This window comes from Triturus cristatus, chromosome 4_2, assembly GCF_964204655.1.
Source record: "Triturus cristatus chromosome 4_2, aTriCri1.1, whole genome shotgun sequence".
NCBI classification, from domain to species: domain Eukaryota; kingdom Metazoa; phylum Chordata; class Amphibia; order Caudata; family Salamandridae; genus Triturus; species Triturus cristatus.
In genome coordinates, this window is record NC_140586.1 from 210,156,221 (window position 1) to 210,183,877 (window position 27,657).

At 45.6% G+C, this 27,657-nt stretch overlaps 1 protein-coding gene across 1 annotated transcript in view; it reads left to right on the forward strand.

Annotated features, from left to right (window-relative positions):
• MEI1 (meiotic double-stranded break formation protein 1) overlaps window positions 1-27,657 on the forward strand; it is a 2,222,673-nt gene that overhangs the window by 729,110 nt on the left and 1,465,906 nt on the right. The window contains exon 12 of the mRNA XM_085599901.1: window positions 20,380-20,491. Coding sequence (XP_085456027.1) covers window positions 20,380-20,491 — 112 coding nt within the window. The remainder of the gene's footprint in view (window positions 1-20,379; window positions 20,492-27,657) is intronic.

Here is a 27,657-nt window from a genome sequence, read left to right on the forward strand (position 1 = left end):
ACTCATACCAGGCCCTCAGCGCCTTCACGAGTTGGGCCTTGTTTTTCAATCCAGTTTGGGCAATCCTGAACTTGGAGCAAAAACCTTTCAATTCTTCATTGGTATGATTCTGAAGTGCGTCTTCTTCCCAATCTATGTCCTCAAATCCAGAGATTATAGAGGCTGCCCTTCCGGCAGGGAGTGAACCAGGCATGGCTTTAACAACGGAGATTCTTGGCAAAACAAAAACAACTGCTAGTCTTGTGGCTGTGTTACTGGTCTGCTCTCACTACGTGGTGATCAGTGGTTCACTATACGCAAACCACAAATGCAAATCCGTAAATCCTCACCGCTGCCACCAATGTTAGAAATGAGGGGGCTCTGGTTGGCGCAGGTGTGTACCCTCAACAAGCAGGGACCCTTTACTTCTTGTCAGGGTGAAGGATGACTCCCCAGAATAACCCCTGCTCACCCTCTAGGTGCGTGGCGCGAGCAGTCTAGGCTAAGTCTCAGGCGTACACGGTTAAGCAAGTGCAATTATACATACAGTAAACCCCTTGCATGCACCACAAACGGACACCAATCAGGAAGTATAAAAATAAGCTTTTATGTAGATTCAGCAGATTCAATACAAGGCCCAGTATCGTTAAACTGATGGGGCCACAATTCTTAGGAGTACGGTAAAGTTCTCTTTGTTACGGAAAGTTCTTAGGCGGCCCAAGGTAACTGTGGGCCTCAGCGCACTTCGTGCTGAGGCGGCAACCGGGAAGCACACGGCAGATGACAGGGAAATCAGAACGTTGCGGACCCTGGATCCGATGCGAGCTCGCGGTCGAGTTCGTAAGTACAGTACCTTGTTTCTTGACGCAAAGGCGGGTGCGGGATTTCAGCAGCTCTTCGACAGAAGGGTGAGGCGGCGTCCGAGGCTCCCACACTTCACGATGGGGGTCTGATCTTCAGGCTCACGACAAGAGCGGGGTGTTGCAGGTGGCGGGTGAACAAAGCGGGGCAGCCGGGCACGCAGATTACGTCCGGGCCGTCCGAGGCTTGGAGATGCTCACAACGCCGATTCCGGTGGGAGGGTGAAGGTGCACAGCGAGCCTCCAGCGAGCGAGGTGACAGGGGCAGCCCAGCACAGCGTAGGGGGAGCGGTCCGATCGAGCGAGGCTCTTCCCAAGGCGGGGGTGGCTAAGCAGTCCTGGTCACGGCTCAGGGAGGGACTGGGGCACGAGGGTCACAGCTCCGGCGAGGGAAAGGACACCACAGTCCAGCGGCAGGCGAGTGAAGATCAGGTAGAGCCCAATGGTCCTGGGGCTCAGTTCAGGGGGCAAGTTCGTTTCAGGCCCTTGGAGATCGTTTTGAAAAGCACAGGTCTTGAAAGTAAAAATAAAGCAAAGTCTTCAGCAACAGTTTCTCTTCTCCCCTTTGGCAGCAAGGTCACCACTGCAGGCCAATCCCCCAGGACAGGGCCAGTCTTCCTCCTGCAGCTTTCCCGGTGCCTCCTCCTCAGGCAGAGATTCTTCTTGGTCAAAAGCGGATCTAGTTTCTTAGGAGCAGGGCTCCTACATTTATACAGCAAATCTTTTGTTCTCCCCGGCCAGGGGGGCCCTTGCCTAGTCCAGTCCGGTTTCTGAGCACTTTGTTTACGCGATGCAGGCTTCTTCTTTCAGAGTGCAGGGCAGAGTCATCCGACGCTCCACAGGGGGCGGAGCCGGCATTGAGGTGGCAGAGCACTGTCCTATTCAGAGCCTAGGAGTACTCCTCCCACCCATCTACCTGTCGATCGTCCTATTCATCACCAGGCTACCTAGCCCTGCCCCTCTGGGTTCCCCCAGCCCTGTCACTCACACCAGCCAGACATCAGATACACATCACGCAGAGGCGGGCTGAAATGTTTAGGCAAGCAAAGGCCAGCTTTCTAAAAGCAGCATTTGGAAACGCGGAATATTAAAATAAACCTTGGGAAAAGATGTACCTTATTATTCCGAGTTCAGGCATACTAAACTCGATCTTCTACCATGTTCCCTGGGTCGGCTAGGATCATAGGATGTAACAATCCCAGCCGCCCATACTGGCCTATGAGAACAGGGTAGCCTTACAGTAGTGAACAACAAGATGGCGGTAATTCACTACTAGGACATGCCACGCATCCAGGCTTGTCCTACCTTATGCTTACAACGCACCCTGCCCGTGGGCCTACCAGAGGGGTGACTAACATGAAGTTAAGGGAAGGTTTAGGGACCGGCAAGTGTGGGCACTTGCCAGTCAGCATGTCAGTACCAGACTGCATGCAGGTTCTGCGATGGCAGACCCTAGACATATTTTACTGGCCGCTTCTGTGGGTGGCACAACTAGTGCTGCAAGCCCACCAGCGGTGTTTGTATTCACATGCCCTGGCGCTCCTGGCGCACTTTACTGGGGTCTGACAGTAAACCAAACAATCCAATCATGGAATCCAACCAACATAGATAAATTACATAGGGAGCACTCGCACCGCGACACTGGTTGGCAGTGGCACAGCGCGCTGAGCGGCCACCACCATAAAAGCACATGAGGCACAGCGACAAAAAGAGGAAGGGAGACTCACGCCAAGGTGCCAGGTCTAACAGTAACTTTATTCACTCTGCTAATATTTTAGACCCTACCCAGAATGGCTTTCGACCTGGCCATAGTACCGAGACTGCGCTCCTTTCTATGGTTGAGCACCTACGAACATTGGCGGACTCAGGCCAAACGGCAGCCCTTGTGCTCTTAGACCTCAGTTCCGCGTTCGACACCGTCTCCCACGCAATTCTACTACAGCGTTTGGTTGAGGTTGGTGTCGAGCACGCGGCACTTGAATGGTTTTGATCGTTTCTATCTGGTCGTACCTTCAGAGTTGCTACCCCGCCTTATCAGTCGAAACCCCATTCCATCACTCAGGGTGTTCCGCAGGGGTCGGCCCTGAGCCCCACACTTTTTAATATCTATGTCCAGCCGCTGGCTGCGGTCGTCAAGCGTTGTAACCTGACCATGGTGTCTTATGCTGACGACGCTCAGCTAGCGGTTGCCATAAGTGGGGCTTCTGATATAGAGGCCACAAAGTTTCGTGAGGGAATCAGATCAGTGGTCTGTTGGTTGACTGAAAATTGTTTACAACTGAACGCTAAAAAAACGGAGGTGCTTATTATTGGTAAGCAGAGCCATCTTTGGGGCGATCGCTGGTGGCCTTCTGAGCTTGGCCCGACCCCTCTTCCGGTCTCTGAGGTAAAGAACTTAGGCATTTGGCTGGATTCCAAACTCAGCTTCGTTCCCCACACCAAGAAAATCGCTGCCATCTGCTTTGGTACTCTTCGTAGGCTTAGACCTACTTTCAAATGTTTTGATGCCCCTACCAGACAGCTTATTGTACAGGCTACTATTCTGTCTCGGTTGGATTACGCGAGTTCTCTCCTACTTGGTGTCAATCAGGCTGAAATCTGTAGACCCCAGCGTGTCCGAAATGCGGCCGCCAGGGCTTTGGTCGGCCTGCCGAGCTTTTGCTCGGCCCAAAAAAACATCTATGGACTTCATTGGCTTCCTGTATCCCAAAGGATCAAGTTTAAATCTCTTTGCCTCTCGTTCAAAATTTTGAAATACTCTTCTCAGATTTTGGAACATCTTATTGTGTCGTATGTACCTTCGCGTACTTTAAGATCTTCTGGGCTCCATTTGGTCTCAGTCCCACGTTTTAATAAGGTTAGGGCAGGTGGCCGCTCTTTTAGTGTGCTTGCCGCCAAGCTTTGGAATTCACTTCCTGTTCATATCCGGGCCTTAGATGACCTTCTGACTTTCAGGAAGGCCATTAAGACCTTCCTGTTTTCTGTGAATGCTTAGCCTTGTCTTTGCCTGCCCATTGGATTGCCTGTACGCCGATTTCTTGCTTTAAGCGCCGGGACGCCCCTTTGCTGGGGCAGCTGTGTGCTATACAAATCCGGCTAACATAACATAACATAACAATGGGGCGGAAGGCATCACCATGCAAAACTGTTTCTGATCAGGCACACCCTGCACAGAAGTTAATTTGAGTCGGGACCGTTGGCAAAGTATTTTTCTACATCTGAGGAACAAATGCATTCTGGATCCTATGTGAATTTTGTCTGCATTCTCGTTTTCAATGACCAATTTTCCCACACAAGTGCCAAGCAGTGTTTCTTTTTAACATCTCAATATTGGCATTCATTCCAAGATTGTTCATCATACCTTTCCCACCACCCTGTATTTGAATTAGTTCATTTCCCAGTCTCAGACCTTGTATCTAAATCATTCACTTCAGCATTTCCAGATTGGACATAACCCCTGTCTGAACCCATGAACTGATTCCGGGCACTTCTCTCAAATTGCTTTGTCTGGGCAACCATCTACTTTTCTTTGATTCTCTTCTGCTTCACATCAAACCAATCACTACTGTATTTACCCAGCTTCAAAATTTCATCTATACTCTTTGTTTGGCATCCCATTTCACTCTGTTTTGTGTGACTACTCAATTCAGGATGCAAACCTATAACGAAAGTAGAAATAAAACCACTGACACCATCCTTCTCAGGATGATCAACTCTGCTATGCCTTTTGGAAATATGCATGAGCCTCTCGTAATAAGAATGCACCAAATCTTTCAGTTACTGTGAAGTTCTCAAAATCTTTGCCCAATTAGTATTCTTTTCAGGCATCTTCTTCTTCGAGTGTTCAATCACCAATATGTTTTTCTTAGATACTTCTTCAGACAAAACATTATTAGGAGCAACTCCAGCTGGTTCTTCGGTTTGGCCAAGGAACAGCTGTTTTACATTTAGACCACAAATCACTAGGGATCACAATGTCAAATAATGAATTTAAATCAGTCCACAGCATCTGTGCAATTGTTGCCTGAACGTGAATGTGTTGTCGTCACACGCTGTGGTGTGCCTTTCGTTGGAGGGCGAGGTGCGGTTCCCGGCTCCTGGCCCGGCCGCTATTTGCGGCTTGCACCCCTTCGACTTTCAGCCCGAGGGCCTGTTTGCTGCAGGTTAGCCGGGCTGCAGGTTAGCCAGGCCAGCAAGGCCGCAGAGGAGCAGAGCAAAACAGGCAGGAGTGGTGCGGCAGAGTGGAGCTATGCCGCATCGGCATGCTGTGGCGTGTTGAGTAGGCCCAAGCTAGAGCCCGTCGGACCACCGGCTCTGTGGCCCCGTCACTTGTCTTTGCAACTACTGCCTCTTCTGCCCGCCAGCTGCTCCTTCAAAAATTAGTTGGCTCGTACGCTTCAGGACATCAGCTGTCCCAAACCAGGACCGGAACCAGGACCTGGACTGGGGACCAACACCTGAGCAGCCACTTCACGCTGAGGTTGGCTCTCATTGCGCCAGATTGCAGGTATGACCTCCTGCTGTGCGAAAGCGGGCAGAATTAGGTGGGTGTGGCTTGCACGCTATGAGGTGGCCAGTGCCAACCTGCTTTGCCTTGCCTTTTATCCAAGTGTGCTGTAGTTGTTGGGAGCAAGAGCACAGCTCCCACATCCGAGCCCAGTCCTCAAAAGTACCAGCATGAGCCTTTCATCTCTACCAGTAGCGGCTTGCCGAGGGTGTGCGGTGGAGCTGGGGAGGGGCAGGGTGTGGGGTAGTAAACTCCGGCATACGGAGGTATGGGGTTAAGTAAGTAAATAAATATATAAAACAATTTACATTGCGCGCGCTGCATCGCCGAGTTGCCCTAAGCACCTCCAGCTATCCCTGTGCTCTTGGAACATCAATGGTCTCCAGCAGAAATTACAATCCCCTGATTTAACAGCTTTCCTAAATGGCTATGACATCAAAGTCCTGCGGGAAACACGGGCTGAGCTGAGCTGTCCGATAAAGGGCTTCATTGGCATAAGAAGTCATTATTCAGAGAGCACAAGTATGGCAGATCAAAGGTGGTCTGTCCATATACACTTCAGTAAAACTTCAAGGGAATATCGATTCAATACCATTTCAAAAAAGCTGGCTGCAAGGAATCAAAATCAGCAACTGGAGATTATTGAACTCGGTTCTGCTGATTAACGTCTATATTAATCCAAAGGCAATGGAGAAGGGGTCAAAACTCAACCGGTTTATACTGACTTTGTGCAACTTAATCAGGGATTACTCCCTAGCCGACTGTATGATAACTGGGTTCTTTAACAGAAATCTTTTTCAGGATTATCATGAGGTCTCCGATAAGATTCCCCTATGGAGCACCCAGAACAATTCAGGCCAAGAGGCTTACCACGCTGCCCACTAGGTGAACTCCTGGTTTTCCAACTCAATACGGTGGGCTTTAAAGTACTGAGCGGTCAGTTCCCACAAGTTATAACACCAAACTGGACTAGAACCGATGGGAAAACTTGTTCCTATCTTGATTACACCATCTGTAACACGGAAATGCCATACTTGGTAGAAAGCTATTGTATTGTTTCACGAACTGAGAGGGATCATCGTCCTCAGATTATCATGATAATTTCAAACCTGTCTTATCACGCTTTGGCAAGTACTACATTTAAGGGAAATACACTGAGAGGTTATGTGACGTTACAACGCATGCCATTATCCCGCATGCCGGTGCAATGCCAAACTTTACCCCGACTTGCTGTCGGGGGAGTGCTGGAAGTTGGAATAGATTAATTTTCTATTCCAACTCCAGTGTGTGCAACAGTAGGGAAGGTGTTGGAGTTTAATCCAACACCTTCTAACCACTGCTACGCACCTTTTTCGTTGCAACGGCATGCGGGGGGAATGCATGCGTTGTAACGGTTTCTGTTTAAATGCTGTTTCCACACTGAGAACCTTAAGCAGCTTAAATGGAGCAACACCACTAGTGCAACATCAAGGCTGAATGCATAAAACCCACGACTGAAAGGGGCTCAGCTCAATGTCACCAATCACTGAATGGACAAACCTTGCCTCTTGGCTCCTCGTTAAATTTTCACGATCAGCTCGACCACACCGCAACACAAAGCCAGTCATTGTCTAGACAGTGATTTAGTGCTTAAAGATAGGCCTCAACAAGACCCCTAGAGGTGTTTGGAAGAACCCTGGGTAGAAGGAATTAATCAATATATTCTAGCATGTTCAGAAAAACGTTAGGCAGGCAAATCCAACTCCAGGAACTTCTGGTTCCTGTTGAAAGGGAAATGAATGGAGCCAACAGCTTCTGTTGTGCAAACATCACTGCATCGGAATGGGTATCCTTCCTTTCTAAGCCCTTCTGAGGGACCTGTGCGGCCTAAGCTCAAAAGCAACCGTCACCCTCACCTCACCTCAAGATTAAGATCGCCCATCTTGTTCCGCCATGGCTATGCCTCTTTTGATAAGCTGGCTGGACCATGTAATATCAAAAGCAAGGTCTGAAGGGGACCCTGGGCCTAACTGCCTCCCCTAGGACATTTTCCAACAGGACATTCCATTCTGGGCAGGTAGGCTTTCTTCACTCTTCGATTATTGCCTGAGGAGTTCAACAGTTCCAGAATATTGGTGTGGGGATATAATTCATCCCAGTCACAAAGAGGGCTCCAAACCAGATCCGAACAATTATAGACTATTTGCGTTTCTTGACAATGAAGCAAAATTTCATGCTAGTCTGCTCCTCAAGGATCTACGGTTATGGATGGAATCTAAGGGACTCATACCAATAAATCAAACAGGTTTTACAGCAAAATCCGGCACACTTTCCACCGTGCTAGCAATATCAATCTTGGTGGACAAGGCAACTTTTTTACACACCTTGCTGCACTGCTGTTTTGTTGCCTTTAGAGAGGCCTTTGGTCATGTTCAGGCACTTTGGTCCAAACTATCGAAATGGGAAATTCCCTCAAAACTCTTAGAGTCCATGATCCAGCTGCACTCCAATACCTGGATCCGCATTAAACTAGGTGATGGTTCCTGCATATCCATGAAAAACCCACCACGTGGGGCGTAAAGCAGGGATGCATGATAGCCTCTCTACTTTTGAACTTGTTTATCACCGACCTGTCGCAATCTCTGGATTCCATCAACGGTCATCCTCCTAAGTTAGGTGGGGAACGGATTAGTAATCTGTTATACACCAATGACCTTGCCTAACTCAGCTTTACAGGAGTAGGTCTATAATGTTTGCGAAATCAGCTATATTCTTACACCAACCAACAACAACTTGAATGTCAACCCCATTACCTGTGACTCAAATTAAGCCTTCACTAGGCGGTACCACCTTGGACTCACCAAACTATCATTCACCAAAAAATCCATGCCTGATCTCATTTCTGCCTGCTCCAGCAAAAATCCTACAGAAGCACATCAATCAGGAATTGGCCCAGTCCCTGACCGACCATGAACTCCTGGACCCTTCTCATTGCGGGTTTCGGAGGAATCACAGCACCAAATCAGCGCTCTTAGCTACCGCTGATTCCATTCATAGGCAAGTTAATCTGGGCGACGTGGCTATTCTGCTGTGGTTAGATTTGCCAGCGGCCTTTGACACCATATCTCCCTCTCTGTTGGTGCAAAGGCTGTGTCAGGCCGGGCTGAAGAATGTTGCCCTTGATTTGTTGGAGTCTTTCCTTGAGGAGAGGACTATTATGGTCAGTTTCGAGGATGTTGGAGCCAAACCCAGGGGTCCTCCCTCAGTCCTACATTATTTAACTTACATATATGTCAACCCACTGGCACAATTGCTATGTTCTTTTGGCTTCCAGGATTTGTCCTGTGCGATTGATACCCAGATCATTGTTTCTATCTCCGATGACTGGGAAGGGGTGGCTGGCAAGTTTAGGGCGTGCATGATGGAAATCCGTTGGTTGGATGATGGAGAACTGGCTCTAAATGAATGTGGAGAAAACTGAGATTGTGGTTTTTGGAATTTATAACTCAATTTATACCAACCGCTGGTGGCCAGAAACTTGGGATGCTTTTCCGGTTTCGGTGGCTTCTGCTAAGAATCTGGGTGTGATTTATGATAACAGCTTGACTTTTGACACCCAGGTCAAAAGAACGGTGAGCACGGCTTTTGGATTATTGAGTCCTTGAAGAAAATTCTGCCATTTCTTCTGAAAGAACCTAGGATGTCAGTAGTCATTACGTCACTCTTGACTTCTGTAATGCCCTTTATCTTAATGGCAGTCAGCATTCACTTAACAAGCTCTAAATCATCTAAAATGAAGAAACACAATTGGTATTGGGTGTGCCTAAACACAGTTCAGTCAGGGAAGGATTGAGAATTCTCCACTGGCTGCCAGTGCGGAAGCGTTTGTCTTTCAAAGCCCTTTGATTGGTTCACAAGGGTCTCCATCAGCAGGTTTTGACCTATATGAGGACTGCCTTTAATTGGTATGTCCCCAGTAGAATTTGAGATTGGCTGATTGTCACAAGGTGAGAATCCCTAGGTGTAGGAAAGTTAGGTGGAGGGTGTGAGTGTTTATAGTGGCAGCTGGCAGGCTGTGGAACTCCCAGCCAGAGCATATTAGGAGTTTAAACTCGTACCTGATCTTCCGTAGGCAGGTTAAACCATTGTTATTGTCGAATTAGCCCTCCATCAGTTTAGCATGGTTGTTTAGAGTTTCTCTTTTTAAAACCCCAGCCCCCAACAGTTTTTATCTGGATAAGCGCTTTGATGCCTCTTAGTTTAACACGCTATAGAAATTCTTTAGGATTGCAATTCATCTGTAGTAATCAATAGTAGTAACATTTGGAAGGAAAAAGTACCAGGGGGTGGCTAGATCTACAACGGTAATAGGATCACAGTGAAACACTCGTACAAGTACCTGGGGGTGCACATCAATACAATAGGATTCTTTGTAAGACACAGGAAGGAAGTTGAAGCAAAGGCCCTGGGTCTCAAGGTGACCATATTAAAATGATCCAAATTGCTACTGGGGCCAAGCCTCTCCCCTTGTTAGAAGTTATGAGGGTCAAAATCTCACCCTCATTGTCTTATTGCTGCAAAATATTACTGGGGTGAATGTATGACATTATTCTGCATTCTTTCCATCATTTGTTGTTTTTGCAATTGTCACCCCGAGTCGGAAGGGTATGCCCAGACATGGGTCCTGTGCTCTCCATGCCACTGGAGTCATGCAATCCTGGCTGATGATGAGAGAAACCCCCAAACCGGTCCTAGGGTGCTTGTTTTCAGTCCAGGGAGGACCTGGCAGTTCGGGCTGGACTGTTCCCATTGGGCGCAGGGTCAAGACTGAGTTGCATATGGATGGGTTTAAACTGGAATGGCATGGGGAGCAAAAAAACTATGGATTTAGGCCCAGATCTCTGTACTGGGGTGAATGTATGACATTGTTCTACATTCTGTCCATCAATTGTTGTTTTTGCATTTGTCACCCCGAGTGGGACAAGTATTTTCAGCCGTGGGTCCCGTGCTTTCCATGCCACTGGAGTCATGCTATCCTGGCTGATGAGGGGTAAAACCCCGAAACCGGTCCTAGGATGCTTGTTTCCAGTCCAGGGAGGACCTGGCCTGGCAGTTCGGTCTGGACTGATCCCATTGGGCGCAGGATCAAGACTGATTTGCATGTGGCTGGGTTCAAACTGGAATTGCATGGGGAGCAAAAAAAAATCGATGGATTTAGGCCCAGGTCCCTGTACAGGGGTGAATGTATGACATTGTTCTGCTTTCTGTCCATCAATTGTTGTTTTTGCATTTGTCAACCTGTGTGGGACGGGTATGCCTACACGTGGGTCCCGTGCTCTCCATGCCACTGGAGTCATGCTATCCTGGCTAATGAGGGGTGAAACCCCGAAACCGGTCCTAGGATGCTTGTTTCCAGTCCAAGGAGGACCTGGCCTCGCAGTTCGGGATGGACTGTTCCTATTGGGCGCAGGATCAGGACTGATTTGCATATGGCTGGGTTCAAACTACAATGGCATGGGGAGCAAAAAAACAATGGATTTGGGCCCAGATCTCTGTACTGGGGTGAATGTATGACATTGTTCTGCATTCTGTCCATCAATTGTTGTTTTTGCGTTTGTCACCCCGAGTGGGACAAGTATTTCCAGCCGTGGGTCCCGTGCTCTCCATGCCACTGGAGTCATGCTATCCTGGCTGATGAGGGGTGAAACCCCGAAACCGGTCCTAGGATGCTTGTTTCCAGTCAAGGGAGAACCTGGCCTGGCAGTTCGGGCTGGAGTGTTCCCATTGGGCGCAGGATCAAGACTGATTTGCATGTGGCTGGGTTCAAACTGGAATTGCATGGGGAGCAAAAAAAATCGATGGATTTAGGCCCAGATCCCTGTACAGGGGTGAATGTATGACATTGTTCTGCTTTCTGTCCATCAATTGTTGTTTTTGCATTTGTCAACCTGTGTGGGACGGGTATGCCTACACGTGGGTCCCGTGCTCTCCATGCCACTGGAGTCATGCTATCCTGGCTGATGAGGGCTGAAACCCCGAAACTGGTCCTAGGATGCTTGTTTTCAGTCCAGGGAGGACCTGGCTTGGCAGTTCGGGCTGGACTGTTCCCATTGGACGCAGGGTCCAAACTGATTTGCATATGGCTGGGTTCAAACTGGAATGGCATGGGGAGCAAAAACACTATGGATGTGGCCCAGATCTCTGTACTGGTGTGAATGTTTAACATTGTTCTGCATTCTGTCCATTAATTGTTGTTTTTGCATCTATCACCCAGAGTGGGGCGGGTATGCCCAGATGTGGGTCCCGTGCTCTCCATGCCACTGGAGTCATGCTATCCTGGCTAATGAGGGGTGAAACCCCGAACCGGTCCTAGGATGCTTGTTTCCAGTCAAGGGAGGACCTGGCCTTGCAGTTCGGGATGGACTGTTCCCATTGGGAGCAGGGTCAAGACTGATTTGCATATGGCTGGGTTCAAACTGGAATGGCATGGGAAGCAAAAAAACGATGGATTTAGGCCCAGATCTCTGTACTTGGGTGAATGTATGACATTGTTATGCATTCTCTCCATGAATTGTTGTTTTTGCAAAATATTACTTACCAAAAGCAGCAGCTTATTAACCCTTTGCGTGCGTTCGTCGGCCAACGGCCGTCGCAAGCACTACCTCTGTAGTGCTGTGTACGTCCGTTGGCCGACGCGGCCTCGCCCACTCCGCTAAACGGCCGCTCCGCCGCGGTAAAAGGGTTAAATAAACTCACCATAAAGATATACAAAAGCGTCCTTCGCTTGCCAAGGTCCTCATCTGCGGTCTAGATCAGGCTGGAACTGGGCCTCCCTGATCAGCGGGCGGTCTGTGCCTGTGCCTATCTTATTATGTGTCATAAACTGCAGGTAGACTGGGGTTGTTGCTTAGAAGTACTGTTATGGGCCAAATTCAGAGCCAGCCGCCCTACCCAAGCCCATCATCAGTTCCATGAATCAGCATCTCCTGAATCTGAACATTCTTTGGGCAACCAATATGAGCCAACACGTCTAAGCTGGGACTCAACAAAAGCATCCGTCTCTTGTCATACCATTTTGACAAGGCCATCTTAGCAAAGCGCAGTCATGCCTGGGTGGTCATTAATACCTACCAGTCTCTAAACCCCTCATCCTATCTTGCTTGCACGTACTACTACCATCTGAAGGCAAGATTTATGGCTCCGAGGTTTAAAAAAGTGGTAGTTTCTGAACCAGCTCACCAGTTAGCTTCCACTCCTGAAAGAAACAATCTGCAGAGGTTTTTGGCAGTGTGCAGTGTGAACAAAACTTGAGGGTTCACCCCTGCAAGGTACATAGAGTTCCCCCCCGTCCGGACTCAGTCAGGAGCTCTCAGGCCAGTGTACTGTGCTGAGAGGGCCCCCTGGGGCTTGGGCCCACCGCACCATGGGGCTGCAGGGCCCTATGTTACGCCACTGGCAGTGTGAGGAATCTCTTGATCATGTTGTGTGCCTCTGTCCCACATTGCTGGAGGTGCGTAAAATCAGGCTAAGGCGAGAATGGAATAAACTGAGAGTTCTCTTGTGTTAAAAGGCTATCATCGCCTTAGTCAGTCCAGACAACACCACCTTATATTTCCTGCCTACCAAATTCGTCTCCCTTTCACTCAGCAGATTCAATTGCTCAGAGGTGCTACTGGGGAATTCTGTCTCTATCCCCGTCACACCTCAGTTAGGTGGGACTCCAGGCGAGTTGAGCCACATATCTACCCCACCCTCTTCCTTTTACACTGAGGGTTAGCTTTTTCCCTTCCTCTGTCATGAGTTACTGCTTTCTTTCTCACTGGCTGCTGTCAGTTCTCTCCTATACAAAGTCAGATTGGTACATATCAAACTTTGTGTGTCTCAGTATGGGTCTGTGTTTTTATGGTTACGCAATGCTTTCAGAGGGCACACTCATTGAATATCCCGCTGCCATTATTACTGTTAAGCTGTAAGAAGGTTCATCCCACATTAAGTGTGGCTGACATTCATCAAACTTTGTGTGTTGTTTTTAACATCTGTCAGTAATTTTATTGTTACGCTGTTTGGTCAGGTGGCGCTCTCAATGAATAACTTGCTGCTACTATTCATTGGACCAGCAATTTATGCGATAGTTTCCCCAAACTGAAGCTCAGTTTTTACTTCTTGACCTGTGTGTTTCTAAATTGTGTTAAATGGCCCTTGTGTAGTTTTATCAGTTGGACTGTACCCCTCATCCAATGAATGTATGTTCTCACCTGCTTTGATACCAGCAGCTAGACATGGGTCAGGTCAGTCTGCTTTGATCACCCCTCAACTGAGGATTGTCCCATTTATCAGTATTTGTACTCAAACTCATCTTCCTCATCATGTCAATACTACTCAATTGGGTGTTTTTTTACACTAGCACTTTGTTCTAGTTGGTCAACATGAAACAATACCAATTTGACTGTTTTTAGATTATTAGGATTTCATAAACTATGTATGTTTTCATTATGATTGAAGATATTTTGTGTTTTTGTATGTGTTTTTCAAAATTGTAATGGTTTTAAAAACCATACAATAAAATCCTTATTATCCACTGCTAAATAATTGTCAACCTATGTTCTTTTTCCATTTCTCAGATTTCTCTCTTAGTTTTGGAAAATTAGTAGTAAGAGCATAAAGATCAGCTCTTGTCCATGGCACATGCACTCTATTTCCCTCCTTGTACTTCTCTTAATGGAAATTCCATAAGGGTCCCTGCTCCTTCTTCCGAATCACTAACTGATCCGTTCGCCTCGCTCTTTGGTTCTTTCACTTTCATTTTCCTTGCATGTGCTTTCTTCCATCTTTCTCCGTATTTCTTTCCATCTCTCCAGTTCTTTGTCTTCTCAATTAAATCTTTAATGTGAGCTCTCAAAGTCATTAAACTAAATTATTTTATTTTATGTGTCAAATCCATTTTGTAGTTTTTCCACACATTAGTCATCTTAATGGTGTCTACCTTACACTCATAAGATAACTCCTCTAAATTATCATGTGCGTGATTTGCACATCTAGCTGCTTCTTTGATTAAGTACCTCATTTCATCAATATATATGACAATAGTCTGTTCAAATCAATTGTCACGTGTAACATTTCTCCAAATTCATTTTTCAAAAGACCAACATTAATAGGTTATTGTTTAGGAGTTTCTTGCACAACTGTACTAATAGGTGTCTCACTTTGAGTTTGAGAAATAACAGGTGTATCTCCGCTAGTACGTGGCATTTTTGTCATTGCAGCCTCAGGTGGGGCACTGTCTACCACAATGGTAAGTGAGGTTTGCATCTGCACTGCTGTACTATGTCCCACTGCACCCCTGTCAGGTATCCTAAAAGAACCAGTATCAGTTCCCTATGCCTGTCAATATATGGAGGAGGTCTGGAATTCAAAAGATCACCAATAAAGGTATCCTCCTCACCTGTATATTGGTTCTGTTTTTTCGTCCTTAGTATTATTTTTATCACTGTTTTCTCAAACTATTTCTGGGAAAACTGTCACAGCCTCCTCTGTATCTTCCCTTCAACATATCTCCTGCTAATCCCATTTGCTTTCCAACCACTATCTAAATGAGCCCTTGACTTGCTTTAGCATTTTCTTCCTTTCCTTCTCTGTGACCATTGAATCCCATTTCTTCAGTGGCACAAAATATGTGGGTCTAGGTAACAGCTTTCTCTCATTTATTGTTTGTCTCAGGAGCTTTTTAATGTTAAAAGTACTTTCTAAAGGACTGTAAATCTTTATCAGAAGCAGTATAGTGATGCCATTCAGAAATCCAGGTACACGTATAGAATGCAATGTCCATCACCATTTCATATGCAGTATTTCCCTCAACAGGTATTTTCTGACCCTCTGTAGAAGGTACAAAAGAAATATAAGGCTTTTGCTATATAGCACCCATTAGTTTGGTTCAAAATGATCTAAAAATCACACAAAACATCTTAACGAACAACAACCAATACCAGGGCAGCTGTGTTAAAGGGTGACCTATCACTTTTCCGATCTGTCAACAGTCAGCCATTGACAGCACAGATTTGTTGTGAGGTCTCACTAATCTAAACTTGACTTCCAGGCCAACTAACCAATCAGAGCGCAAATTATCTCTTGTCTGCTCAACCTAAATAAGAAGCAAGTCAGCAAGTTATGGTAAGGCAAATCTCTCAAGCAACAGTAACAAGAGCAACAAAAACAGCACCCTTTACTGTATTATTTAAAGTCACAATTCACACTAGGTAGACCCCCGTCCAGCAGCAATCCACCTTGATTAAACTACTTTGCTGCTGTGCACTTAGGAGCAAAGTAATCCAACCTGTATTAAACATACAACCCTAAAAAAGGAAAACTCAGTAATTAAAAAACCTCTCTCTATGTATGCGGTGCCTCGTACTGCACATTACCATATGCAGACAAGTAAATCGCAATATCTCGATCTTGGATTTCAACACATCTGATAACCAAACAAACAAATAATAAAACAAAATTCTAAATCATGCATCAACACAACAGTGATCCAACCATCAATCAACCCCAGAATCAAGATCGTATAACCAAACACTTTACATACAAATTAGCAATCCATTTCACAAACTTGAAACCTCCATACTACATCACAAACACCCCAAATCTTCTGCAACTTAAAGAATCATTCTGCCCTATTCAAACTGTATCCTAAAATTTGCTACCCAAAATATATTCCTTATTAAGGGCCAGATGTACGATCATTGAATTTTGTGACTAGCAAATTGCGACAAATTGCGAGTCGCAATTTGCGAGTCGCAAAATTCAATGTACATTGCAATTCCCAATGGGGTCGCAAATTGCATGCCTCATGAATATTAATGAGGCTGCCACAATTTGCAACCCCATTGGGAATGGCTAGCACTCCCAGGGATGGTGACCTGCTGGGGTCAGCAGACCACCATTTCTGGGACGGCTTTATCAATAAAGCAGTTGTTTTATTTAAATGCAGGCCGTTTCCCTTAAACGAAAACGGGATGCATTTAAAAAGTGAAAATTTTATTTTTCTGTTTCAGTTTTTAAGGGCGAAGGCAGTGGTCACTGGGACCACTGCCTGCTCTTGAAAAATAGCTGTGCACCCATTCACAAAGGGGAAGGGGTCCCCTGGGGACTCCTTTACATTTGCAAATGGTTTACCACTTACTTGAAGTAAACACTCATATATGGCATTTGCACTCGCTATTAGGTTGGGACGCCCTTGGCATGTCCCTTCCTAATAGTGAGTCGCTAACCCTATTTAGCAAATCGATAATAGATTAGCGACTCGCAAAATAGGGTTAGTACATTGTGCATCTGTTTATTGCAGTCGCAAACGGGACAAATGCCCCTTTGCGACCACAAAAAACGGTTGTACATCTGGCCCTTAGTTCTTTACTATTTACTGGTTTGTAGATGGTGTTGAACCTCAATTTCATGAGGTTATTTGTTGCCGCATTGAGACACCACCCCATCCCCCGGCATCAATTTAGTGGCGTGAAACCATTCAGATAATTTTAGGACCACACAATATTTGAGTTCAAGATCAATGAAAGGATGAAGGGTTTTGTTACAAAAATTTAAAAATTAAGGAATACAGGGTCAACGCCATGGAGACGCTCAGTTACAAAATTATACAAGAAGTCCCAACTGAACAGCAAAATTAGAAAGATATCAGACAGCATCCTTAGTAGCATTAAGGGAAGCTCAACATATCTGCCTCTCCACACCGGGAACTTACTGATTGAAGTGCTATGCGTGATGAAGTATCTATTGGATTAGCCTACTAGTCCAAAGGATTGGAACTTTCAAAATACTTTTGCCACATGAACCTGTACTGTTGTTTTTTCTTTCTTAACGTGTATAGTTTCTAGACATGCCAACGTATTGTGTGGATAGCTCCTTCTTGATATCTGTCAAATTACTGCGTTGCATAATCTGCATTAGGAGAACAATGTATCTACTTGTCTTGTTTTTTTTTTTGTATACTCTACTGAAAAATGCAATAAAAACAAAATCTACCTCTCCTCCCAAAAAATTAAGGGGTTCTTATACACAATTGTTGCACAACAAATTAGGAAAAGTGCTAAATCACTGGTGTGAGCAAAAGTATCTATCACTAACTTAGCAAATCAGAAGACAAAGAAAATTGAATATCATCACCTTAACACATAAGTACTAACCCAGTTTTAGGGAAAGATCTTTCAGCACCCTCTATTCTGATGTAAAGGGTAGGAGTTCTAACTAATATGAAACATTAAACAACAAGTCTTTAAGTGAATCGATCCAATGAAGAAACAATTAATCTAGATACTTGTTGCAATTTTACATGCGAACCGTAGCAAGTTAATAAACACATTTCTTTACATCATACAAAACACGTTTCAGTTGCAATTATGTCAACTCAGTCCATGTATGAGAACTCAAGTATAAAAATCATTGTAATCAACATTATTAATACACAAAATAGAAACCCCAGAAAACGATTTAACTCTAGTGCATAGAAGATGTACCAAAAGAATATTTGCCACAGCTTCCCTGGCTCTTTTTAAGTTACATAATGTGCTTGTAACATATTTTGAAGTACTGCGACATGATCGAGGGTGGAGACCTGTAAACCTCAGAGCGGACATCTAGCTGAGGTTCATAGCTCTCGTGAGCTGCTTTCTCTGGACTCAAGCGCAAAATACCTATCTCTATCCCTAAAAAGGACAGCACATCAAAACACCTTGCTAGATCATTTGGTGTCACCTTCTGTGGCAAGGAGTGTATGATATGTGCAAAAAGACAATAGCTATTTGTATGTTGAATAATATAGTCAGAGGAACTAATGAAATCTTTTCAATGGTCTCCAAGTACTTGCAAATCCTCTGCTGCACCAAAGTAATACCGTTGTTCCACTGCTGTTCCAAAACAGGCTCAAAATAGGGGTGTTCTTTAATGGACCACATCAGTTTTGAATTTTAAGTAGCGCTTAACAAACCCCTACCCTCAAACAAAAATGAGTTATATTACAGGATTCGCAGTACTGGTTTTGGAGTCACCGAAGGAACTGCTGCTTTCTTGATCTCACAAGAGTGCCACAGCAATGTAGCATTATTTCTGTTGGTACTGTGGAGGATCCAGATAGCCAAAGAAAAAGGAAAGGTCCTATCTGATTCTTTGAACAATTCACACTTTCTGAAATACAAGCCCGTGGCCTCTAGAGGCAAGGAGCCCACCCTTTTGGAGAACACTAATTTGAATTTGAACATACAGTAAAAGAGGAAAGCTTGTAATACCTCTAAATATGACTGGACAGCAAGGAGAGAGGCAGCAAACAGTAGAATCAAGCCAAAGGCAGCTAACTGCTGTTTTACATCAAGTAGATGAAGTTGTGGAAATTGCAATACTTCAGGGGGTGTTGCTGGGGATTCTTTAGTGTGGAAATGCTTCACACACTGCACAGGGGAGAAACAATCAATGCCGAAAAGTGAAGTGCAGTTGTTCAACATAGGCCTTCAGTTCAGACATTTGGGGATTTACTCCTTTGACACCAGTGGTATGATTAAACATCTAAGTGCTATACATCCTAGTGAGTACTCACAATTGGAATTGTGAAAATAGCAACAAGAGGATGAGGAAGTAATGCCAGAGAAAGCCTTTCAAACTGCACTGGAGCAAGATGATGCAAGATTGCAAACGTTCAGTACGTGCTTCAATAAATGCAACATAATTATTTGCTCTGGAGAGAAATATTTCAAGATCATGAACCAGCATCTCAAAACATATCACTAAGATTTGTTTTTGCAATTTTAAAGAAGGAAAAAACTGAAAAAGTTTCACAAAATAGTTTGAAAAAAGTTTTAGAATAAGTTGAAAAATTAAAATAAAATAACATAAAAGGGGAAAAAATATAAAGGGTTTCTTTATTAGAAACTTAAAAACAGTCAAACAATTGAAAGAAATATTATGAGACTATCCAGCCACAGTCGGCTGAGTGTAGGGTCTGACCAGACATAAACCTCTGCTGCACACAACCAACGTCCGTGCATGAGGGGCAGTGATGGGGAAACAGGAGGTAAAATGGGGTTTTGCCTTGGAACCTTTGTGGATCCTTTAAATTATAAAAATTAAATTAAATAAAAAGCAAAATACTTTTATAAATTAATATTGGATCTGGAAAATGCCTTTGCGTTCATGATTTATTTGTCCAGATTTTTCAACATTTGGTTGAAGAACATGTGCAGGGGTGGATTTCAACTCTGGCGGGTGGGTATTACCTGCAGCCCATCCCTGCTGTGCATGGCCTGAAACTGTGTACAGTAGGGTTTGTCTGAAGGCCAGGCTCTATGGCCAACCTCTGCTGTGGAGGGCCAAAGTCTGCATGCAGTGATTATTGACCCATTGTGGTGGGTTCAGCAAAGGGACTGACTGGCTCATGCCAGACCCTGTGGCTAACCCCTGCTCTGCGCAGTCAAAGACTGTGCATAGAAGCAGTTGACCACCAGTGCTGGGCTGGTCTCAGGGCCAGACTGGAGGTGAGCAATGCCGGATGGGAGAACATCAAGAGTTAACCTTATAGTGCCCATGATTTTTTTTTGACTGTGTGACATATGCTTAGGGATACATTTAATTTTTTTCATTTTTCCCTATTTTTTTAAAGTTGAAAGTTAGAAGGTTTTAAAACAGCTTGCTGATACATGTTTAAATCCATTTAATGTTTAAAATCTAGTTTTTAATGTTTCTTTGTTCCCTTAAAATATATAGAAAATGCTAGGCAAATGTCTTTTTAGAAGCATTATTGTTGTGTTGTACTTGGTGAACTTATTCTCTCTGTTTTAAAGTTCTACAGCATTTCTGCATGTTGGTACAGGTATTCAGTGTTTAAGATTTTAGTGAAGATACCCCTGATGAAGAGCTAATGTCACTTAGGGATGGCAAAACTACTTGTTTGAGGTCAGGTTAGGTCTACACTGGGTTTTTATGTATATCACTTAATTACTCTCATACTAATTGCTCTCCTCATGAGATTCTGTTCTTTCAACTTTTCTTCCTTAGTAAACAGCACCTAAGCATCCCAGTGCAATATGAGGATATGCAAAAATTGGTGGAAGCAGTACTCAAAAGATGCAATGACCTTTCTTTACCAGCAGCCAAACACAGTTCGATGGTGAGTCACTAAGTATATCCAATAAGTATATCCCAACTTTTAGTTGGTGAAATTACAATGTGAGTTGAATATATTGAAAGTTCTGTCTTCATCAGATCTACTTTTGAGAATGATACATGTGACAGCTGATATTTTTATTGTCCATCAACAGATTTTCTTCATGCTAGAACTTTAGAACAAACTCACAGACAGTGGGGATCCCGTAATGCAATACTAGGAGCTATGTAAATAAATTAAACATTTTCTTACTAGTTTTCTTTTTTGTATTCTGAGTCTGCAAGTAGAAAGCAGGGTGTATGTCAGTTTCAAATTGAATGTCATGGAACCAACACAAGGGACTTTAATTACAGTTTGGTGGACAGGGTAGTCAATCGCAAATGCAATGACACTCGGTTTAGAGTCAGTCACTGCCAGGAAAAACCTGGTGGTGAGGGACCCAAAATAAACAAATGACCCCTGAAGCCTAAAATAAAACTCCCAGGGTGTGGTGGCTTTTCAATAACAATCTCACAGTTTGGGAGTTTGCATTTGAAAAACAGAACAGTCTAAAAGTTTAGTGGACAGGCTGCAAAAGGTACTGTGGCCATTCACCACACATTTTTGTAACTTGACAGGAACCACCAAGTACAGAGATCACCGCAGGCAGAGTGGTGATCTCTAAATTTGGCACATAGTAATACGTCAGGGTGGTTGACATAATGTCCTCCACTCTGATGGATGGATTATCGTCTGTAAAAGTCTAAATCTGACACAATGTCTTGTTCACCAGAAATAGTCACCGTTTTTTTTCTGCTCATCACCAGAGGATCCCTAATTGCCTCACATTTACTTTTTTAAATGTTTCCCTCGGGACCATTTTCCCATTAGTTAGGGGCAGATACCATGGTCATCAGGATGTTGTCAGTTACAGCAGTTTCTGGACAGCTGTTCACTTTTCAACTGAAAGCACCAATGTTTTTTTAATTTTTTATAATCAAATTTTATTAGCATTTTTTTATATGAGAAACAGAACAAAAACCAGCGTATATCAGCATGAATGCACAATAGCCATGTCCAACAAACAGCCAAATGCGGCTCTAGGGAATGATTGGATAGCTCCTTATGGCCATACACAGGGTAACATATACTTTGACATTTGGAGGGCAACATGAACGCTAAGAAGGCAGCAAATTCAACCACTCGCCCCATACCTTCTGGAACTTCCTTGGACATCCCGGGCCTCGAAAAGGGGTTCTTCTTGAGTGGCACACCAATCCACCGCTCGTTGCCATTTTCGCAGGGTAGGAGACCTGGTGCTTGCCCACGCCGCGGCTATGTCACGTTTGGCAACTGCGAGGGCTGTGCCCAAAAAGAGCTTGCCGGCTCTAGAGCCGTCAAAAATGCCAAGGAGCAGGTGCATGGGGTCGTGGGGAACCTGCCAGCCCAGGGTCTGTGTGAGCTCGGATTCTATACTAGACCAAAACGAGGCGAGGGCCGGGCAGGTCCACACCATATGGAAGAAGTCAGCAGGGGCTTGATCACAGCGCGGACAGTCAGGGGAGGGGCGCAATCGCGCCCTTTGTAGACACACCGGGGTGAGGTAGGCTGTGTGGAGGTAATAAAGTTGGATGAGGCGAAGCTTGGAGGAGGTCGTCCGCCTCCAGGTGGCCCAACCATCCCTCCCAGCGGGCTTTGAGTGTGTCCAGGTTGGTACGGGTGTTATTAATTAGAGATCGATAGATCCTCTAGACCCCTCTCCGCCCCAGGTTTCCCATTAGTACCTGCGCTTCTAGTGGGCTGAATTCGGGTATTGATGTCCCCGGGGAGAAATGTGTTGTGAGTGCATGGCGGAGTTGGAGGTATCGATAAAATTGGGAGGTGTGGAGGGAGTGGCACTTTTGTAGCTCAGCAAAGGTCCGAACGTGGTCACCCACCCAAATGTCCCCAAGGAGAGAGATCCCAATGTGGTCCCAGGACCGGAAGTCCATGAGGGAGATAGCACCAATGTTTAAATCTTTTCCTGGTGCAGAGGCAGTGTGCCGGTTTTATGTCTGTACTATAAATTCCATTCTGCTTACCTCAGCACCACATGGGCCTGTACTTACTTAACATCATCACACGATACACAACCCTTAAGGAGAGAAGGGCCAGACTGCCAAAACTTAAGCCACCTATCTTTTAAAAGAAAACCAAGCACTTTGCGAATGGGTTGCTGAGACAATACAATATTACCTGAGCCTGTCAGGCAGCTTACCTCCTAAGTAAGTTATTTGGCAAATATCCAGACATCCAGACATTGGTTATCTTTCAAAATTTTAGAGAAGCCTAACGTATGGATTCAGATCCCATGCTATGGGTGTAGAGTCATCACAGTCTTTTTGTGAGTTATAAGAGAGATTATACAAAGCCCAAACTGTACGACTGAAAGAAAATATATATATGTATATTCTTTAAAAAAAAATAAGTTATGGTTGTGGTTCAAATACGCAAAACCAATTAAACTTGCCAGTAATGGTTAGCAATGCACAACGCCAACAAAAACTTGTGCCACCTGTCATGTTGTTCTCTTGATATCTCTTATCTTTGTTTCTGCACCATTGACAAATTGGAATTTTGAGCATTGCAGGAGGCCTTAGTCACGGCATGTTGTGTGCATTGATAAACATATCTGGAGAATATCATTGGTTTCGAGCATTTGAACTAGAACCATAACTCAGTTTTTAAATGTGTTTTTCTCAGTGAACTTCATGGTTTTTTTATGATGTAGCCAGGCTTTTGGCCCAACTCCCTGCCATAGGCCAACCTCCACAGCTTGTGTATGTATGTATGTGTATATATATCACAGCTCCTTCATTCCACCTCCTTCGTGTACTCGCGTGCGATTGCTTTTCGCGGGCGGTGTACCCGCAATAATGGCAGCTTCAACCTCGTATGCCACTTTGAACACAAAGAAAGCACTCTTGGGGGCGAGTCCAAAAGTTTTTATTTTACAGACTCACGGTAACCAGACGCGTTTCGGCAGACGCCTTAATCGATGGTAATATGGCGAGCCAAACACGGCCCTCTTTTCTGTCAATTACATTCACATTTACTAGACATTGAGAATGGACAATTTCAGCCATAAATGGCAGACATCTTGTAATGTGCAAAAGATTTTTCTCAAAGCCACAATGAACAGATGTATCTGAACAAATATCTAAATGTTCGTAAACAGTATATATTCCGTCTCTCCAGACTAATATAGCCCCCAAATGGGCCTATGCATCCCAGCCAAATGGCGTCATTGTCCTCAAATTTCATTAATGCCAAACAATTAATTGATTTCATATATATCGTCCCTAATGGGCTTTAAATCAATGGTATTACCAACATCGAATTTAAGCACATTACATTTTCAGCTAAAAAAGCTTTAAAAATTCCCTGTGTCATTACTCAGTAAAAAGTCCATCCAAAATACATTACATCTTCACCCTGCATAATTTTTATCAATGCCCAAATTATTGTAAAATGTATTGAAGTTCACAATCAGATACCAAACAGTGACTTATGATAATCCCATAGCCATGGATCTACTTGCCTAAATGCACGGCAAGCTCCTCATTGGAATTTAGGCCGTCAGGTGTTTTGGTCTGGAGATCGATTATATACCTGGATTCCAGTCTTCTTAGACTGGTAACCCTATCTCCACCCCTTGGGTTCAACGGTACATGATAAATAGCAAAGAAAGTTAGAAGAGACCTGTCACTATTGTGCTTAGCCTTAAAATGGCACGCTACCGGGTATGTCATATCTCCGTTTTTAATTGCCCTTGCGTGTTCTAAGATGTGCATCTTAGTCTGGTGTATGGTACTACCAATGTACCTGAGTCCACAAGGACAATTAAGGCACTATACCGTGTACGGAGTACTGCTTGTAATACATTTCTTGATGTGTTTAGATTTCTTTACAACTGGTACATGGTATGTAAGAACTCTCTTGCTCCCTGTGCAGGCTTTACACTTTCTGCAGGGATAGAACCCCTTTAAATCCCCACTGAACAGTTTAGGTGTATCTTTCCTCATATAGCTGCTCGTTAGAGAATCCCGAAGGGCCCTTGCTTTTTGAAATGTTAACAGTGGTTGTTTTGGAATATCCATTCCAATGACCGGATCCATTCTTAGCAGATTCCAATTTCTCCGTAGAATGGTTCGTAACATCTCAGAATCCTGCGAGAATGTAGTTATCATACCTAAACCACATTCATTGTTTTTTCGAGTGGATTGTTCTTCCAACAATTTATTTCTGGGGATAGAATTCACTCTCTTTAGAGCTCCATTCAATGTTTGCTCACCATATCCACGAGCTCTGAATCTTTCCATACATTCACTTGCATATTTGTGAAAATCCACATCCCTAGTATTGTTCCTTTTAATCCACAGTAATTCCCCATGGGGGATACTGTTGATTAATTTTGGGGGATGGCCACTGCGGGCATGTAATATCGAATTCCCCGCAGTGGGTTTTCGATAGAGTTTAGTGCAAATTTTGTTATCAAGAATACTGACTTCCAGATCTAAAAAATTCACTGTCTTGTCGCTAATCTCAGCATTGAATTTGAGATTCAAATTGCTGTTATTTGATATTTGAACATAGTCTATCGCCATTTCAGTTGTCCCCCTTCACACCAGGAAAAGGTCATCTATGTATCTGTACGAGGCCACATCCCTGTTGGTCCAGACACTATTGGCCTCCGACCAGGCCACCTGCTCCTCCCACCAGCCCACGAATACATTTGCGTAGCTGGGGGCGAAGCAGGTGCCCATGGCTGTTCCAGATACTTGCTTGTAATACTGGTCCTGGTACAGAAAGATGTTATTGTGCAGACAGAATTTTAAGAATTCTATCAGCATCTCGCTATGCTCAAAATATTTTAATGATCGATTCTTGAGAAATTAGCGAACTGCCTGTAAACCTTGTTGGTGCGATATACAGGTATATAGACTTGTGATATGCATCACAATCATCTGGTCACCGTCCTGCCATATAACATCTGTTATAGGTTGCAAAAAATCTTTAGTGTCTTTAATGTAGGATTTTAATTCCACCACAAAACTAGATAAGAAGTGATCTATGTATATTGAAATGTGTTCTAAAAGGCTGCCCTGCGATGAAACAATCAGCCTCCCTGGTGGTAACAAGGCGTCTTTATGCACCTTGGGCAAATGATAAAAACAAGGGGTTACGGGATTTAAACGCCTCAAAATAAATATTCCTCTGTTTCTATCTTGCCCTTATCGTACCAATTTTTCAATAACACATGACAATCCACAATTCTCGTATTGTACACAGCCCTACCCACCTTTTCGTAAAATTGTGTTTTTTTGATGAAACATGATCGCACCCTGGTAGGTTCATTAGCTCCTTAACAACATTATCTGAGAACGTACCAATGATATCATTGGGCATTTGTGGGAGAAAAATCGTAACTGGTTTGAAAGATGTCATCACATATCTGAAAGAAACACGTTAGTTAGATTCCTCACCTTAGAATATCCCCAGGCGTCAGACTGGATCCGGAAGATTTATCGTCAGCAATACCCCTTGCGCGTCGCTAGGCGTCGTCTGCGGCTCCGCGTCCGTCGTCGGCGTCGTGCGCCGGAATGACGTCGTCGGAGTACTTAGACGCCGCCCTCGCGCGCTGACGTCAGTTCTTCTTTTTTCCACGCCAGTAAGCGCAGATCCAGGAGAGCTACCCCTTTAGTCAATTTTTGACTAACTTTTTTGATCCTTTTTGATCTTGTCTCGACTCCGGTGCCGGTAGGATGCCTGGTTTTAAAGCCTGTGCTGACTGTAGCCGCTTGATGTCGGTTACGGACCATCACCGCCGGTGCCTTTACTGCTTGGGCCTCGACCACGACGCGGAGTCATGCTCGGACTGCAAGGCCCTGACCTCGAAGGCTAGACGGGAGCGGTCCCGTAAGCTTCTCGAGATTCGCCACTCGGCTCCGCGCACCTCTCGATCCCGGTCCAGGAGGAGGTCCAAGGATCGGTCGCAGAGCCGCAGCCGACGTCACCATCGGTCGTCGGGATCCAAGTCTTCGGGTAAGTCGAAGCATTCCAAGAAGTCCAAGAGGCGACACCACTCTTCGGACTCCCCTCGCCGGTCGCGCGACTCGACCGAGGGTCAGGGTGGTTCTACCCCCGCGGCTCCGGCGGAGCCGCAGGCGCCGCGCACGTCCCCATACCCTCCGGTCCCTGGGACTGACGCGACGCCGGCGGAAGTCAGTGCCTTCCTCTCGGCCATGAGGAACCTGGCTCCGCCGTCGACGCCCGCTGGCGCGCCTTCGGGCCCCGCGGACCCGACTGGGCTGCCTTGCCTGCCGGTGGCTCCGGCCCCGGCGCCGTTGACGGCTCCGGCCTTGACGCCGCAAGCGCCCGAGGGACCCGTTCCCTAGTCCCCGCCGACGCCGGTCGACCTCTTCACGCCTCCTCCGCCAGCGTCGACACCGGTACCACCCCCCACGCCGACGTCGACTCCGCTCGACGTCGAGCCCCAGTTCAGCCCCACTCCGGGCCCGGCGCCTGTACGGCGTCGATGGACGCCGCGTTCGGCGCCGCTAGAGACACATTATGTCTATTGCCCGGCTCCGTTACTTCCTCCTGTATACCAGGAATCGGATGATGGGGTCAACTGGGAGGGATCCGAGGATCCTATGGCCGTTCAGGCTCAACTGTCACAGGACTGGGCAGATGAACTGGGGGAGGCCAGTGGCCTGGATACCTCTCCAGACACTGGATTTGTCTCTCCTCCGACTGTGGCTTCGGAGGAGGGCGCTGCTTTCTCTGTGGTGCTGCGCAAGGCGGCCGCAGCCCTTGGGCTCGAGCTGCCTGCCGTGGCTGTGAGGACTAACGTCCTTACTGAGGTGCTTCAGTCTGCAGCAAGCTCCACTGAGCCTCTGCTGCAATTCAATGAGGCCCTCATTGACGTTCTGCAGGGCACCTGGTCCAAGCCCTCCACAGTTCCTCCTGTGGACAGGAACGTCCCCAGGCGCCACCGCCCTGCTCCGGGCGACCCCAGTTTTCTGTCCCAACACCCTACCCCTGAGAGCCTGGTTATCCAGGCCTCTACCTCCCAATCCTCTTTCCCGACCGCCCCGCCGGACCGGGATTCCAAGAGATTGGAACAGTTTGGCAAGAAGCTGTTCTCC